Source organism: Abramis brama (assembly GCF_963993115.1).
Source record: "Abramis brama genome assembly, chromosome: 4".
Classification (NCBI taxonomy): Eukaryota; Metazoa; Chordata; class Actinopteri; order Cypriniformes; family Leuciscidae; genus Abramis; species Abramis brama.
The window spans coordinates 45,602,861-45,620,241 of NC_139966.1; the positions used below are offsets into that span (position 1 = coordinate 45,602,861).

At 36.3% G+C, this 17,381-nt stretch overlaps 1 protein-coding gene across 2 annotated transcripts in view; it reads right to left on the minus strand.

Moving 5' to 3' along the window:
• Window positions 1–6,092: 6,092 nt before the first annotated feature.
• ube2h (ubiquitin-conjugating enzyme E2H) overlaps window positions 6,093–17,381 on the minus strand; it is a 31,901-nt gene continuing 20,612 nt past the window's right edge. Inside the window, exons 1-7 of one of the 2 annotated variants that reach the window (XM_084111855.1) lie at window positions 15,858–16,069; window positions 15,477–15,553; window positions 14,501–14,575; window positions 13,964–14,003; window positions 13,036–13,088; window positions 11,021–11,149; window positions 8,230–9,633 (exon numbers count right to left, since the gene is read on the minus strand). In XM_084111855.1, coding sequence (XP_083967981.1) covers window positions 9,509–9,633; window positions 11,021–11,149; window positions 13,036–13,088; window positions 13,964–14,003; window positions 14,501–14,575; window positions 15,477–15,553; window positions 15,858–15,973 — 615 coding nt within the window. In that variant the 5' untranslated portion in view covers window positions 15,974–16,069 and the 3' untranslated portion in view covers window positions 8,230–9,508. Of the gene's footprint in view, window positions 9,634–11,020; window positions 11,150–13,035; window positions 13,089–13,963; window positions 14,004–14,500; window positions 14,576–15,476; window positions 15,554–15,857; window positions 16,070–17,381 lie in introns of those variants that run through there. The other variant, XM_084111854.1, reaches the window with a different exon arrangement.

Consider the following 17,381-nt stretch of genomic DNA (forward strand, 5'->3'; position numbering starts at 1 on the left):
TCCCTGTGTGTGTCCCGCAGGTCTTGGGTTTTGGGATCAGATGACATCATCCAGATGGTCAGTAATGAACAGGCATTCAAACGCACTATTTCATCTGCTCTATATGCCTGTAGGCCCTACCAGCTACACGAGCATCCTTTTACATAACAGTCTTCCTTAGTTAGCAGCCTGAATCCATCATTGTGCTCTGCATGTTGCTTGAATATAAAAATATATAATAAAAAAAACATAAATAGGACCATATGCTGTTATACATTTAAAGTCTAATTCTGTTTATTTCTAATCTATGTGTATAGTCATTTGTGACTATTTCTAATAATTCCTGTATAGGTTTAGGTCTGCCTGCACCCCAGTGTCAACTACTTATAGGTCAAGGATAAAATTTTAGCAGTCTAAAAATAAAATGATCTTAAGTTAAACTGATATAAAAGGTTACCCAATGCAGGCGTCATCACAGACAGTATCCCTCCATCCTGGAAGACATCAGGACATCTTTAGAGCAACTGCAGTCGGTGCATCACAGTGGATGGGGAAGCGAGGCTGTCCTCCATTGGGTCACTCCTCGTATATATATACCGGTCCACGTTACCCACAACCCCCGAGTCCACTTACCTGCTGTTGATAGTTGAAGCCTATACTGACACCTCAGTGGAAAAAAAACCCTCTATATTTTTAAATTATGCCGGTGGCGTTAGTCTGGCGGCTCTGGTTACATCTATTCAAACCGAATAGCCGGAGTGAAACCTATCCCAAGGGCTCTTTGTTGACCAGTCAGCCCTGGTCGAGTCCTCCCCTCACCCGTCCACTCTTCATTCACCTGATTAACTTCTGGAAAAGTTGAAACACGAGCCACGGATCACCTGTATGAGGGAAGCTGAGTAAAGCTGTTGAATTTTTAAAATAGTCATTTCGTTGCAGCTACCTGTCGGTCCATATGACGTTTAGAGCCCTCCCCACCTGCCAGGACGGGTATCGGGTGTAACCGGCCCACTCTTCTGGCACTACTGAAGCCCTCATCGAGTGATACATGATACGGGCCTAAGGAACAAAAAGCGTGGTGGAATAGTTTACAGATGACCAGCGGAGCATTTGATGTACTGACAAACATCTATCCACTGCATACCTCGTCTGTTATATTATACATTAAATATTATATACTATATGGTTAATATTATAGTTATAAGAACTATATAACACTTATAAGTATATAGAGTGTCACCAACAGTTTTCAATCCACCGTTTGTGGTTCAGATTATTATTTAAAATTATATGGTTCAAATAAATCTAAGAGATTGTAATTATTAATATAGTTTGTTCTGGGGTTTCCACAGGGGGGGGACAGTATTATAATCATTAAATCCCTTAGTAATAAAATGATACAAAACACTTAGTAATATAAGAAAGTAAAATAAGAAAAGAATACATTTCTTGCTTGCTTTCTTTTTATTATTCATTATTAAATTATTATTATTTAGGAATTCCTATTTCAGTTCATAATATTAACAATATCGATTTAACAGTAACAATTTCTTGAAAGCAAAAATGTTTACAATTTTTGTTGCTCATAATTTAGTCCTTTATTTGTAAATGAATAAATGTATGTATTACAATTTTATTTCTGAATGATATTTCACAGCATCTCTTAAAAGCTTTAAAACAATCTGCAAAGACACAGGAAGAAGATGTTATTGCAGACTGTCAAAAGGCTCATTTTAATCATTCTAGTGCGGGATAATGGTTTGAGAATATATTGAGATGCTGTTAATAGACTGCATGGGGGTGTAATATAATTAATATTGATCTGATATTGTTTGTTCCTAAATGGAAAGAAGCATTTCAGATAATCAAGAAGAAAAAATAAAAATAATACTGTGTTAGGAAACTTGGTATAAAAATCTGCTCATGCAATTTGATTGTAAAAGGATTAATAAAATAAAACACTTACTAATAAGCACAAAATAGCTGAATAAAATGATATTTAAATAACAATACTAATACTAATAAAATAATAGTAATTTTGTCCATGGAGTTTTTTATCACCCTGTAGGTCATCACCTTACCATCAGCAACATTTAACTAAGTTGGCATTATCAGTCACCATGGAGACGGACGGGGAGTCAGAGCATCTGCCATTTGTGTCTTTGTCTGAGGCGTTTTTAATCAGACGGTCATCCATTAATAACAGAGTTGGGCTGGTTTAGTAACCGAGTCCTCGACATGAGAGACGCTATGCCGGTCAAGATCCACTGTCTCACATGTCAGCATCAGGATGCCATTTCACAGGAGACGCACACTCACATGAAATGAAAATAAGACAATAGTTTAGCTTATGGTCTTGGTTGTTTCTTACAATAGCCTATATATTTTTTATTATCATACAGTCGTATCTGCCATCTTGCCATATGATACCTTGATAGGACACACTATGATTCTGGGTGTACCCAGCTGATAAAAATATGTTCTAAGAACATTTTTGCTAACGTTCCCATTAAGTTATTTCAACGTGTTTGGTTACGTTTTGGTTATGCGAACGTTAAAGGAGCATTCCATTATTTTGCAAAGGTTATGAAAATGTTACATTTGAATTATTTTGATTATTAAATACCAGATAAAAAGTGTTTCTGGAAGAACGTTTGTTGATAACCTTGCCAAAACATTCTGAGAACGTTCCTTGTTTGCTGATTATCAAACTCATTTACTGATTAGAGTTCAAAAGTGCAGACTGTGATTATAGGGATGGGTATCAACTGCCGCATCATTCTTATCCTTACAAAGCTGCAGTCCTGTTAAAGCTAAACAATATTTGTCATTCATTCTGAAGCACTTTCAACCCTTTTTTTTTTTTTTTTTTTTTTGTATATCTTTCCATAATTGAATTTTTCTGCGCATGCCATCAATCAAATTGTTGCGAAAACAAATCCCGACACATTACCTCTACGCCCTTTAGTCCGAAATTGTTTTAAGTGAAAATGATGGAGACATTAACGAATATGAAAGAGTATCAAGCTTCTCCTGTGAGTTCCCTGAACCACAGGGACTGGTCACATGACGGCAAAGCTATAATTCCGGCCAATCAGGGAGGCAGTCTGGGGCTGGGCATTACATCATGTAGGCCTGTAGCCCTCTTGACCATCGCACTGCAGATAAAGGCTTTAAATATTTCATTGAGGAGCTCATGTTTCTCCATCACTGGAGGTCAGGTCTTTGGAAAGAAGAGGAATACGCACTGCCCCATTTCTGTCCCAGCTCGATGTCTTCTTCTCCTCGACTACTTACGCATAGACTCAGAGGAAATGTTAATGGAGGGGAAATCTGGAGTTATAATGGGGTAAAACAGAAGTACAGAGAAGCAGAAAAAGGAAGGGAAAGCAGGGGGAAATCTAAAGGAGAGCAATGGCATACAGTTTGTATTCATTTGTTAATTGTCCTTAAGCATGAAAGAACAAGTGAGGACAGACTGCTGCGTGACAGAGATGTTTTGGTTGAAAAGATTAATTTGCCTTATGCTACTAAATTGTTTCCTCCCTTGAAAACGAGTGTTATCGTCCCCTGCAGGCCACTAATGGCACTACATTTGGATTAGGATTCTACTTTGTGTAACTCATGGTCACGGGGAACCTGCTGGTCAATGTTGAATTCTGCACATGAAACTGGAAATATATACAGTCGTGGTCAGAATGATTGGCACCATTGGTAAATGTGAGCAAAGAAGCCTGTGAAAATAAATCGGCATTGTTAATCCTTTTGATATTTAATTACAAAAATCGAACCTTTAATAGTAAAAAAGAATTGAAAATGTGGGGAAAATCTCTTTATGAAATAAGTGTTTTTCTCCAATACACGTTGGCCATAATTAAAGTCACCCTTTTATTCAAAACTTTTTGCAACCTCCTTTTGCCAAGAGAACAGCTCTGAGTCTTCTCCTATAATGCCTGATGAGTTTTGGAGAACACCTGACAAGAGATCACAGAATCTCTCCAGATCCTTCAGATTCCCAGCTCCATGTTGGTGCTTCTCCTCTTTAGTTCAAGGTTCAGGTCAGGGAACTGGGACACCCATGGCAGAAGCCTCATTTTGTGCTCAGTGACACATTTTTGTGTTGATTTTGATGGGGTTTTTTGGATCGTTGTCCTGATGGAAGATCCAACCACGACCCATTATAATATTTCTAGCTTTTTTATCTGTTGGTATTTGATAGAATCCATTTATCTGAAGAAAATAGGCCCACAATTTCAAAGATCCAGTGGTATATTTAACAGTGGGCATGGGGTACATTTTATCACAGTTTCATCTGACCATAGAAGCTGGTCCCTTTTGAAGTCCCAGTCGTGTCTGACAACTGAATATATACTCCTCCTCACCGTGCGTTAGGACGATAGACACGCGTCCTCTTCCAGGAGGATTCGTAACATCTTTAGTTGATTGGAACTTCTTAATTATTGCCCTGATGGTGGAAATGGGGATTTTCAATGCTTTAGCTATTTTCTTACAGCCACTTTCTATTTTGTGATGCTCAACAATATTTTGCTGCACATCAGAACTATATTCTTTGGTTTCACTCATTGTGATGGATGATTCAGGGAATTTGGCCTTTGTGTTTCCATTTAAACTCATGTGAAACAAGAAGTCATGGCTGGACAATTTCATGTCCCTAGTCACCCTGGTGTGCTAAAAAATGAATGGGAATATACTTATACTTATATAGAGATATTTTACTCATAAGAATTTGTAGGGGTGCAAATCCTAATTGTGGCCGACGTGTTTTGGAGAAAAATATTTATTTCATAATGTGATTTACCCACCTCCACTTTCAATGGTTTTACTTCAATGAAAGGTTAGATTTTTATTGATTTTATATATATATATATATATATATATATATATATATATATATATAGCATATATATATATATATATATATATATATATATATATATATATATGGTAAGATATTAGTAATGTAATGCATTTGGCCCACTTTTAGATGGCCTAAATTATATATGCTATGTCTTTAGTGCTTTATGCTGTGATTTATAAAGTCTATTTTTTTTGGATGAAATGAAGGCTTTTTGGTGTTCTTGCAACAGTTTTAATATAAATATAAGATAATGGACTTTAATGCATATTATTCTCCTCTTGGCCACTTTTGAAACCTGTCTGCCATCTAGTGGTGGTACAGAGTAACACATCATACATGTAAATGATGAGGCCGGGGGAAGCATCCCTATACTAGAGGCTTTACAATTTACCCATTCACTGGTATTCAAAATACATCTCAATATTTTTAATATAAATTCAAATATATCAGAATATCATTTGGCCATTCTGAATCATTTGAGTTTTACAATGAGCTGTAATTTAAGTAGCCTATTTCTATTTAAAAAAAGCATAGATTAATGGTCGATATGCTCTGTTCAAACTCATTTAAAGCGAGGGACTGACCGTTAGTAAGTTCATTGTGATATTTCAATTATATGTATATATATATATATAATCATGCTGATTTCTGCATTAGGTAAAACGATTTAGATTTAAACAAACTGACAAATACAGCAAAACATCATAAAATTCATACAACGGATTTATACTTACTGATGTTTAAACTGTAGCTTTCGCGCCAAAAATGATGTTGTAATTTCCTGTGAGATGACGTAAGGAACGGTCTTTGATCATTAAAGGGATATTACAAAACTCCAACAGGGTAGAAAAATAAATTTAAGAAAATCTTTTTTTTTTACAGTCTATGAAGAAAATGCATTCAAACTAAATGGCAATTGAAATAAAATAGTTAGCAAAACATGCTTATTTGTTTTATTTTTACGTTTTATTATTTCTTAATAAATAAATAGCCTACATTTTATTCTAAGTTCCCAATACATTTCCATTTTTTGTTAGAAGTTAACAAGGAAACATCTACTTATTAAAAATTCACTTCATGATCATTTAATTGTGATATTGTCATAAACTAATATGATGGGGGGTTTTCTATCGTGAGTTTAACATTTCACCCAATTAACATATGATGGGGACACTAAAATGCTTGAATGAAAATGAAAAACAAAATGACTCATTTTAAAGAAAGATGCAAAGCAGTTTGTACACATATTTAATATTTTATTAAAAAAGAAGTTATTACAGTTTACTGTACACAGCTATTTAAGAGATTATAATCCTATAGATAAAGAGCATTTGTCCTTTGTGACAGGCATGCCCACTTCACAATGCAAAAGAAAAAGAAAAAAAGAATGGCAAAAAAAGAGAGTAAGATTAATGGTTAAGGAAATAAAAGGGGCAAATTACCATAATACCTGTGATTTAAAAAAAAAAAAAGTGTAAAAGAAAAAAAAACAGTGTATTTTCTTTTTTAAATCAGCGTATCACACACTAGGTACTAGATACAGATACTAATTAAAAAATAAATCCATGCTGTGTGCCCACATAAGCCCCATGTCTGCGCACCCTCTTGAAGCACAGGTATAAAAGGGACTAAAGGAGTGGACAGCCAGGACTCAATTAGACTGGACTCTACACCGGACGCATGCAAAGTGCACTGGAAAGCTCGTCATCAACACAATTGCAAGAGACGCGATGCCATTGGCCGAGAGGGCCAGCAGGGGGAGCCTCTGAGGCCACGGCAGCAGCCGGAAGACACATCTCTTCTTCCTCTCTCTCTCTCTCGCTCTCTCTCAGGCAAACAAACAGCTGGAGACCACGACATTAATAACTGCTGTCCCCTGAATGTGTACGTGTGCAATGTTTGTGCGTGTGTGTAAGCACTGGGGGCTTATGAGTGCAAAACACAAAGGACACACTGTAATTATTTATTCCACCCCACCCACTAAACAACTTAAAAATAAAAACTCCCTTCAATCCCACACACCTTTTCAGCACATATTACCTGCTCAGATGGATGCCTCCGTTATTGACATGAGGGAAAAAATAGGAATTCAAAAATTAGGAAATAAATTCACAAAAAAAAGGTATAATTTCTAATTATATTGGAAGCACACTTATACATTGTTTATTTGAGATTCTCAAATTCTTTAGTCATTTTACTCTTTGACATGACAGTTAAAAACAAAGGAAAAATATATGTTTTTAAACTAAATCTCCACATGTTGCCTCTCACATTGGATCAAAAATGAAGCAGAAATGAAAGAGAAGCTGAGTCCGTCGTGTTTGTCCGGGTGCGTGTTGCTTGGCATGGCAAAATGTTTACCAAGGCAACCAAACCACAACCGAGAAGCATTTTCTTCCATACATGTCTGAAAGATGTGAAACAAAGGCCTGTCTAAACATATGCCGTCTCTCTCCTAGTGACCAATATAACTTCCTCTTAATACAATACTGCATATAAGTGATGTTTTTCTTCTTTTTCTTGAAAATATGAACCCCCAATGACCGCATGAGGGAAAAAATAGGAATCCAAAAATTTAATTTAGACTAAAAAAAAAAAGAGTAACTGAGACTTTTCTTCTTCTTTTCCCCCCCCCCCATTGCACAATTTGGCCAATTCTTGACTTGGGCTAAAACAAGGTCAAATGCTTTGCCCATAAAGCATTGATTTAATTAAAAATGAAAAACAGGAGAGAACGTAAAAAAAGCCATGGGATAAAAATAAGCAGCTCTGAATCGTTCACGCGAGCCAAACTAAACTGAAACACCTCCCCTAATGCCGTTCCGCTGGGGGTCGACGTCTGTTTCGGAACGTCGTACGCTTCACTTCAACCCCGTTTCGTTTACATTTTGGACGATGAATGAATCTGCAAGTGCATTCAGAATGCGAGATTTGTGAGAATACTGCAAAACACACACACACACACACACAAACTAAATCTGGTTCTTCATGTTACCAACATGCCACTGATGATATCTGCAGATGTTGAAATTCAAAAGCTCTTTATACAGAAGATATCTGCCCATTTCCACACCGTAGTGGCCGAACCCCACCTCAGCATTAGTAAATGTTACTCGGCCTTCTCCTAAAACCACAAGAAGTTCCGAGGCAGATCTTACCAAATGGGATCCCTCGAATAATATCTGTATTCGGACAAGCAGGTTACGAAACCTAAATCCATATGAACAACTATTTTTGATTTCACCACCCAGTAAAACTAACTAGATCTACATGAGGTCAAACAACAGCTATCATAGTTATGCACAAGCAATAGGAAAAGATGATGAACTCTACAAATGTTAGTAAAAGTCTTTTTTTTGTTTTTTTGTCTCTTTTCTCTTGAAGGTTTCTTCTAGGCTAGACCAACAAAGTCCTACACGACTCCACTTCCGCATCATACAACAAATGTACAAAAAAAGATGCTCGTAAATAGGGAGAGGGTGCGAGACAGTAAGAGGAAAAAGACAAAACACTCTGTGCATACAATGTTGGTACAAAATAAAAGATTGTGCTCCGTAAAGCAGGACAGTCACTTTCCTGGTCGTTTAGTGAAGGTCACTGTGGAAGGTCACACAGTGTAGAGCCACGCTTTGTGGGTGTGGGACTTCCACAACGAGGGAACAAAAGCCAGAAACATCGAGCTAGTGGGAAAAAAAGTTGAGCTTCGGTGTGCTAGCCTCTACATCTACGTCCTCTTTAAAAAGACGCTCGAGGAACTTAAAGGGAGTCGTACTGATATTTTCCGCCGTAGACGCGCTGGATCGTGAGCTTGATTGGTGAGCAGAATGTGTGCGACGTTCTGGAAAAATCCTGATGATTGCTTTAACGTACAGCGTGGAAACTTCCCCTCAAGGTGAGAGCCAAATAAAAAGGAGAAAGGAGAAATTCCTCTCTTGAGCGTTGCTATCTTAAAACAGCTGTTTAAAGAGAAAACAAACAAACGAAGAAGAAAAAAAAAACCAAAGAAAAAAAAACAGGACAACCAGGGAAGCAACGAGAATTCAAAATGACTTGCGCTGGATCGATCAAAGCGCTGAGGTGGAGGGGAGTAATGAGGCAAAACGTGTCCGATCCAACTGCGACAGCTCCACCTGAAGACCGTCCTTGCAAAAAGGTCTAAGCTGAGGGGATTCATATATCAGAGCATCACAGACACAACTCTCAGTACGTTAGTAACATCACAAGGGCACCCCCCGGTTAAATACGGCCTCTGTCCCGTCGGTCTGCGTCGGAAAAGGTGGATTAGGGAGGCGATGACATGCATTCCAGCTACGCAGCTACCAACGTGGAATCGAGGGGGGAAACACTACAAGCCTTTCTTTTGTTGGGGCGTCGGAGAGAGCGAGTGAGAGAGTGAACGGGAGAAAAAAAAGGGGGGGGGGGGGAAACAACCACCAAGAAGTAGAGATAGAACACCTAGAGAGTGTGCCCGGCCGTATTCATCGTCAACGCTAGATATCCATAAAAATCCTGGTTTAGTAATAATAACGATAAAAAAAAAATCAAAAAAAAAAAATCACCTTGTTTAAATATGAATCTTTTATAGTCTGCTTCGCATGGTTAGGAAATAATATAGTCTCTGTGGTAAAGGGGAGAAACTGTCGCCCTTAACTACAACTCCATGTCCTGAGCTTCGTCCTCTGAAAAGTCAGACATGGAGCTTTCTGAAGAAGAGTCGCCCGCTCCTTCCTCCTGCTCCTTCAGAGCCTCCTCTGTTGCATATTTCTGGATGTATTCTGAAGAGAAACAGCGAGACGGAAAGAGATGGATGGGAAAAAGACAGAAAGCAAATAATTATTTCACTACAAATAAATATACAATTTAATAAAATAATGAAGTTAATCACACTATTGTAATCACTAAATTAAGGAATATATACCTATATTCACACTAAGGTTTGTTTTTGAAAAAGCCTCTTATGTTCAGCAAGGCAGCATTTATTTGATCAAAAATACAGTAAAAACTGTGTAATTGAGAAATATTATTACAATTTGAAAGAAGTGTTTTCTATTTTAAAATATTTTGAAATGTAATTTATTCCTGAGGGCAAAGCTGAATTTTGAGCATCACTACTCCAGTCTTCAGTGATTTGATGCTCAAGAAACATTTCTTATTATCAATATTAAAAACGGTTACGCTGCTTAAGTTTTTTGTGAAAACCATGATACATTTTTTTTTTTTTTCACGCTTCTTAATGAATATAAAGTTCAAAAGAACAGCCTTTATTTGAAATAGACATCTTTTGTAACACTAAAAATAAAAGTCTTTACTGTCACTTTTGATCAATTTAATGTGTCCTTCCTGAATAAAAGTAATAGTTTATTTTTAGAAAATCTAACTGACATTAAAATGTTTTAACTGTAGTGAATTTTTACCAAAACATTTTATGTTGGGTCATGATTCCAACATTCATGCTTTTGGAAACTCAATTTGCCTAATGAAAAGCATACAAAAAATAAATAAAATCACAATATATCCACAAAATTGCTTAGAAATACTATGAAATACATAATGGTAAAGACAGTAATTTGGCTTTTTAAATTCAAGAAGACTTAACTTTTGCAAGAAAAAGATATACGACTGGCCAAGAGTGATGTCCAGAGAAGAAATTTGGTTTTAATGAACCTACAAATTCGATTAAATCATCATATTATGAGGACAATATTTTTATGTATTTTTTTAAATATCTTAAATATGAGGGAAGAACAAAACACTTAACTTGGTTAATGTATTTATCTGACAAAATTATTTGGCAAAAAAGGCATACAAAAGCTACAGGTTTTATTTTACTATTGGGGAAAAAAAAATGCATAGAGAAACAAAAAGCTCACATGAAAAAGCATACAGTGGCTACAACATAATCAGTTATTATTATTTCGTTGGTTCTCTCTTGTTTTGCATGTGTTAATAATTTCTTTGTATAACAGCCAGGTCAAAAATGATGTCTGCAATTTGGCATGTTTCACTATGATAACGTACCTTACGCACACGCATTTTTCAGAGCAGAAGACATTGTAAAGTGGTGATGTGAAACATGGTGACAGATATAAAGATATACCAGAGGCCAGATGGAGGTTAAACCAACAGAACACCAAGTCAAACGACAGCAACTCTCCAAATCACCTTTGATTTTCTGTTTGTAGTCCTCTGGCCGGTGCAAGTACATGGCTGCCGCATCCCCGTTCAGAGGGTCAATGGGGTTCGGGTAGGCCAGTAACTGTGGCAAGAACGACTCGAAGATATTGGTGAGATCTGTGAGGAGAGAGAAAGACAGGAAGTAGAGCCTTTAATACAGGAGCAGAGCAAAAGTCTTATGTTATGAGCCCTACATGCAGCACAAAATGGAGGATTTGTGGTGAGTGACATGATTATGGCCTAATCTCCCTTTCAGTGTGGGGGCTGTAGACATAGATCTCTCTCTCTCTCTTTCTCTTTTCTCTCATAGACAGTACTGTACATTCTAGCTGTCACTAGTATACAAACACAAAGTGGACAATGACATAAAGCAGCTGAGTATATATATAAACCAAATACGGGATAATGGACAGTCAGCTGGTCATTAATCACAAAATAAAGTTCTGGTGATCAAGAGGCAGTTATTACATGGAAAATTTAATTAAATTAAATTAGAGTTTGAATTATTTTGTGGAAAAAAGAAGATTGCAAAGTGATGCTTTACAAACAGATTTAATAAATAAATAAATAAATAAATAAATAAAATGATATCAGACTTTCTATAGTATCCATAAAATAAATAATAGATTGTAGTTTGAGTAAATTAAAAAAATTAGGTGGAAAATGAAGTGGGGGGGGGGGGGCAGAAGAATAAAGAAAGAAAGAAAGAAAGAAAGAAAATATATGAATAACAGACTTTCTATAGTATCTACAGTACAAAGTAGCGAATCAATGAAGCAGTTAATTGAGAAATATTGGAAGTCTACATGCCACTGTTTTAATTAAACTAGTTCATATTTATATTAACACTGAATTTTTGGAATAAAGCAGTGTGTTAAATATTATGTTTGCTGTGCTGTGGAATTGAATCATGAAACATGACCACTCTATACCATTACAATATGATAACACTATCTGAACACAGAATGCAGAACATCAGAATCACAGGGTTCTCAAGTTTTATCAAAAGCTTGGAGTGAGATCACATGCGGTTAGGGGAGGAGCCCTAATGGATGGGACGAGTGGTGGGACATTGTGAACAAATGACATAGAGTATTAAGGTGTGTGTGTGTGTGTGTGTGTGTATGTGTGTGTGTACACAAGAGTACACACTCCAACTTATGAAATGTGTTTTGTGTTGTAAGTGTTTGTTGCACATTTTGATGCCTTGATAACATTTATATATTTAATGTTCTAGCCTAAAAATGTTAGACGAGCTTACTTTCTTCCAACTTACCTTCTCCATCAGACGTGTGTTCGCGCGATGTAGTTGGTTACTTAGTAACGAACGTATGGTGGCCGAGAATTTTCCGTCAACTTCCGTGTGTTCGCGCATCTATGTTGCCTAGTAACGAACGCAATCTGGCCGAGATACGTGCTGGCGGCAGGAAACTTCACTTTGTGTGCCTGCGCCTCGTATATACAACGTTATAAGCTTGCAGGACAACTTGGTTGGCATTGCCTTTTCAGCGTGAGAAATACACGGTGTGGCGTGTGAGCGTGTGAACTGGTTGAATTGCATGTGTCTCACGGCCAATGCGTGAGACTTGAGAACCCTGGAATCAAGTATTTCAGAATAATATCTTCAACACTAGGATGCAAACAACTTACACTTGTATTGAATGAAAATTACAATTGTCCTAAATTTGTGACTTGATCTATTATTATAAAGACAAAAATGGAGAGACAGCTGCAAAAAGACAGACAATGTTGCTCTGAATGATTGCTGGTGGGAATGGGCCATTTAAGTGTGGCTGTTAGGTGAGCTGATGCTGTTTTCTGACCTTGCAGGTATTAGCTCATTCAGAGAGGTTAAGAGGATTACTGTGCACCACGGTCCTGTCTAAGGGACAGAGACTTTATTCTACTCCTCAGGTAGCATCGATGCAAGCTATGGATTTTCCTGAGCATTTATTCTCAATATACATGAAAGCAGAAACATAATCGAGATCGCGTATACATACCATAAAGAGCGGTCCATGTCTGGTTGATCACATCTAAACACACGGTCCCTGACCTGGACAAAGAATAACAGTCTTGGCATTAGAGTAGGGGTGATGATTCATTATACTGTGATCTAGTCAAGTCACCTTTATTTATATAGTGCTTTATACAATACAGACTGTATCAAAGCAGCGTTACTATGATAACAGGAAAATGACAGTGACACCCCATCACATTGTTTACTTCCACTTCTCCATTCCATATACAGTATATATATATATATATATATATATATATATATATATATATATATATATATATATATTAGATGGAATGCCTAGGCTATGAAATAAGTTTTTTCGAAAATATGATTAAAACTAAAACTGAAATAAAAATAAAATAAAGCTATATAGAATTATTTTGAAATAACAATAAAAATGTCAAAAGCACACAACAAAATTACTGAAACAAACAAATTCAAATGAAAACTGAAAATATTGAAATAAATGCTAATTAAAAAAATACTAAAATACTGCTGAAAAGAAAGAGTTTGCTATTGTTGATGTCAAACATTGCATGACTTGTAGAGTTAAAATAAATATCTGAGGGCTAAAAAGGAGGATTTAAGAAAATACATTCTTCACAAAACTATTTTATTGCTTTGAAAGAGTGTGCTTAAGTCTACTTTTATAACACTTTTGGTCCTTTTTTTGGAGCTTTTCGGCACCTGATCTCCTGATGATGTTTTGAATATATGGAAAAAAGCAGTGCGAACATTCTTCAGAATATCTTTTATGTTTCACAGCAGTAACAAAAAGTTTGAGAATGACATGAGGGTGAGTAAATGATAGCAGATGCAAATTTTTGGGAGAACTATCCTTTTAAGAAAATAACTTTTTGCTCAGAGCAAACCAGAAGGTAATTCAGACTCAGAATAAAGAGACTTACGCTTCATCGATGTTCGGATGAAAAATCTTATTCATAAATCCTGCAGAGAGATTGAAGAAGAAAGATGAAATGAGATCAGAGATAGAAATAACAGCATTTGATGGCATATGTTTCCTTAGACTTTTTAAAACTAATAAAATAGCATAAATAAGTATTTCGCTTTACATTATTTATGACTATTTCCTCTTATCAAATTACTGTATTATATATTCATTAAATAAATAATTAAATGAATATTTTTCAAATAAAAATTCTTTGTGTGCTTAATTGTCATGAAAATTGTCATAAATATAAAAAATCCTAATGGTCTTAAAATGGTATTAGATACAAATAACAACATTTGACTGCACAGCACTAACCTTTCTCCTACCACACCATCTTTACAGACAATTAAATATGACATCACAGGGATGTCATGTGCTTTTTCTACCGAATGTTTCAAACGTACTCTGCCCATAATTACCCAACCACACCAATGTGTGTGTGGCTTTTGAAGAACACTCAGCTGATAATGGCTAATGGCTAGTAATACTGTACCTATAGAGGGAGATTTGAAGGGGTATTTGTCTGGAAGATCTACTCGCACCTTCCATACGCCCCCTTCATATGGTGCTGGCAGAAAAAACAGAAAGAGACACATGACAATTCAAGAAACAATTCACATCTCCTCAAGCATGTAACAGACTTTGAAAGACGAACAGTAATGCACACTCTAAATGACTAAGCGTAGAGGTCTTTGTATTCAAAAGTGACGGTGTGTGGGTGTAACTGTAATTCTTAATTAGATCATTATGAATTTTGTATGTGTAATGACACACGTGTGGGTGTGTACATGTGGACAGGGAAGCTGTCCTGTTGGCCTCGTGTGATATGGGGTATGGTGCAACGTGTGCTCACTCCAAGAATAGCCTTCTGCAATCTGACCCTTGTGGCCACAGGCTCAAACTCCAAAAGGTAAAGCCTAGCCGCAGAGGTCACGGATAAGACCTGCTCCGACCTCTCAAGTGGAGAGAGGGAGGAAAGATCATTTAACAGAAGATGATATGATAATTAAAAAGGGTCACGAGATGTTTTCTGAGTAAGCAATGACGGCATGTCCCAAACCAAAAGTTGTGTAAGATAGGCGTGTTTAAATATGCAAAAAAGTGGCATCATTGCTTCACTAGGTAAAGAAATCGAACAAGCCCGGTCAAAGACATGTCTGGGTCATATTTCGCTCCATAAAGAAATAAGAAAGAAGTTACTGTAATGAATCAGAATCAATTAGAAGCCTTTGATTTTTGTGTAAAAAAAAAACACAAAAAAACATGAAAAAGTAAAAAAAAAAAATTTATATATTATACACACACACACACGCACACACACACACGCACGCTATTATTTGTCATGAAAATTATTATAAAAAATCTTATGGTTTTAAAATGGGCTTTTTTCATTTGATTTTGGGCTGAAATTTGACCTGGAAATGTTTTCATAAAAAACATATATGTAAACAATTTAAAAACAGACTTACTTCCTTGTGGTCCATAAAACTTCACTACAAATTCGTTGAGTCCACTCAGGATTGTGACTTCATGTTTACTCTCAATGCTAAAGGAAATCTGTTAAGGCAAATTCAAGAGCTTTGATACTAACTGTAAGCATTTCACAAACGCAGTCAAGCAATATCATTCACAATTAATTTATAGAAAATACTTAATAAAAATAGCACATGGGAAAATGTTGAATGTTGAACTTTAATCAGGATGAAATAAGACAAGACTCATCATCCAAATTAACTTAACCTCAAATAAGAAAGAAAATACAACTGGAAAGAGGCACTAAAATGATCTTTCAACGTACAAAAAAAGCACATTTACACCAACAGATTGATCTCACAAACCACGTTTCTCACTTAGCCTTTATTCTCTGACCATCAATAATTATCAAGAGGTTCAGCTCAGCAGATCGGATAGCAAAAACACAATCCGTGGGTCTGACCCACACGACTCCGACTGATGCGCGGGGCATCAGGGCAACTCAATACCACACTCCCGTCATTAGCTACGGTTGTCAGACTGTCACTTCTCATATTGATGGCACAGAGAGAAGCAGTCAGACCCTCGCTGAGCAAGACAATACATGCTCACCCCCACACCAAGACCATGACGGAGACCCGACGCTCTCAAAAAACGTACACACAGTCTGCCATCTCGACTTGAACACAACACGCACCCAAAACACAGTTCTCAAGCAGACTTTGCCATTGTCATTGTTCGTAATTTCATGATGCTATCATGCGTGTCAACTGTCAGCTGTTGTGTAGGCTGCACTGTGACTCAAACCATACACTCACACTGCCCAGACTGGCTCATGAAGGCAAACATGTTTACGCTCTGTTAGAACCGTGATGTGTCTTGTGACTTGTGTGAGAATTTAACCAGTTGAGTGCTTGTCTCAAATGATGATTCTCTGCTCTACTGGGAAACAGAGCTGTCAACTTCAAGTGGTCGCCTTAAAACATCTGGTGCGAAAGACTGTGTGGCTCCCGGGAGAGGCGTGGAAGGTGCTCTCTTTCCGATTTTCACTCATTGTGGCTTTTTGATGCGGAAGTCTCAAGCTGCATGAACCGAATGACTGTAATTACGCAGAGATTTATCACCAAAAATCCAACATTGTGGAGCCAATGAATTTTGTACAACAAAACGGTCAAGAAACATTTTTAATATTCAATCATTTAAATACTTTATTAATTAATTTAAAAACAGAGAAGCAGAACTGAAGATCTATTCATGAATGGATGGTGCTATAATAAGGAAAATTAGCAGAGTCACTTTAAATTGATATTTAAAGACATATAATCAAATTTAATTAAAGTGATAGTTCACCCATGAAATCATTTACTTGCCCTCACGTCATTCCAAACATGTATGACTTTATTTCTTCTGCTGAAAAGAAGATATTTTTAAAGGATGTTGGTAACCAAACAGTTTTGAGACATTTCTCTAAATATATTCTATTCCACAGAAGGCCATACAGGTTTGGACCACGAGTAAATAATGACCAAATGAGGAAATAATGACAATTTTCATTTTGGGTGAACTATCTACTTAAGTTTAAAAACAGTAAAACGCAACGCTAAAATAATAAATAAAAAAATTTAATTGTTTAACATTCCAATTACTTTTTTTACTACATCACAAATATTTAACTATAAATAAATAAAAAATATCTAAAAGTTGAATTTGTCATTTTTGTTGCTATTAAATTTAAAATATGTATTTTTTGTATATTTATGTACATATTTTATTATTTTTATGTCAGTAATTTTTTTCAATAAACAATTAAATCCATTTTTTTAATGACACTCCTAGTCATTCACAGTGATAAGAGGGAAACAGATCGAGACAGGGTGAGCGTGACAGAGACTGATAGTATT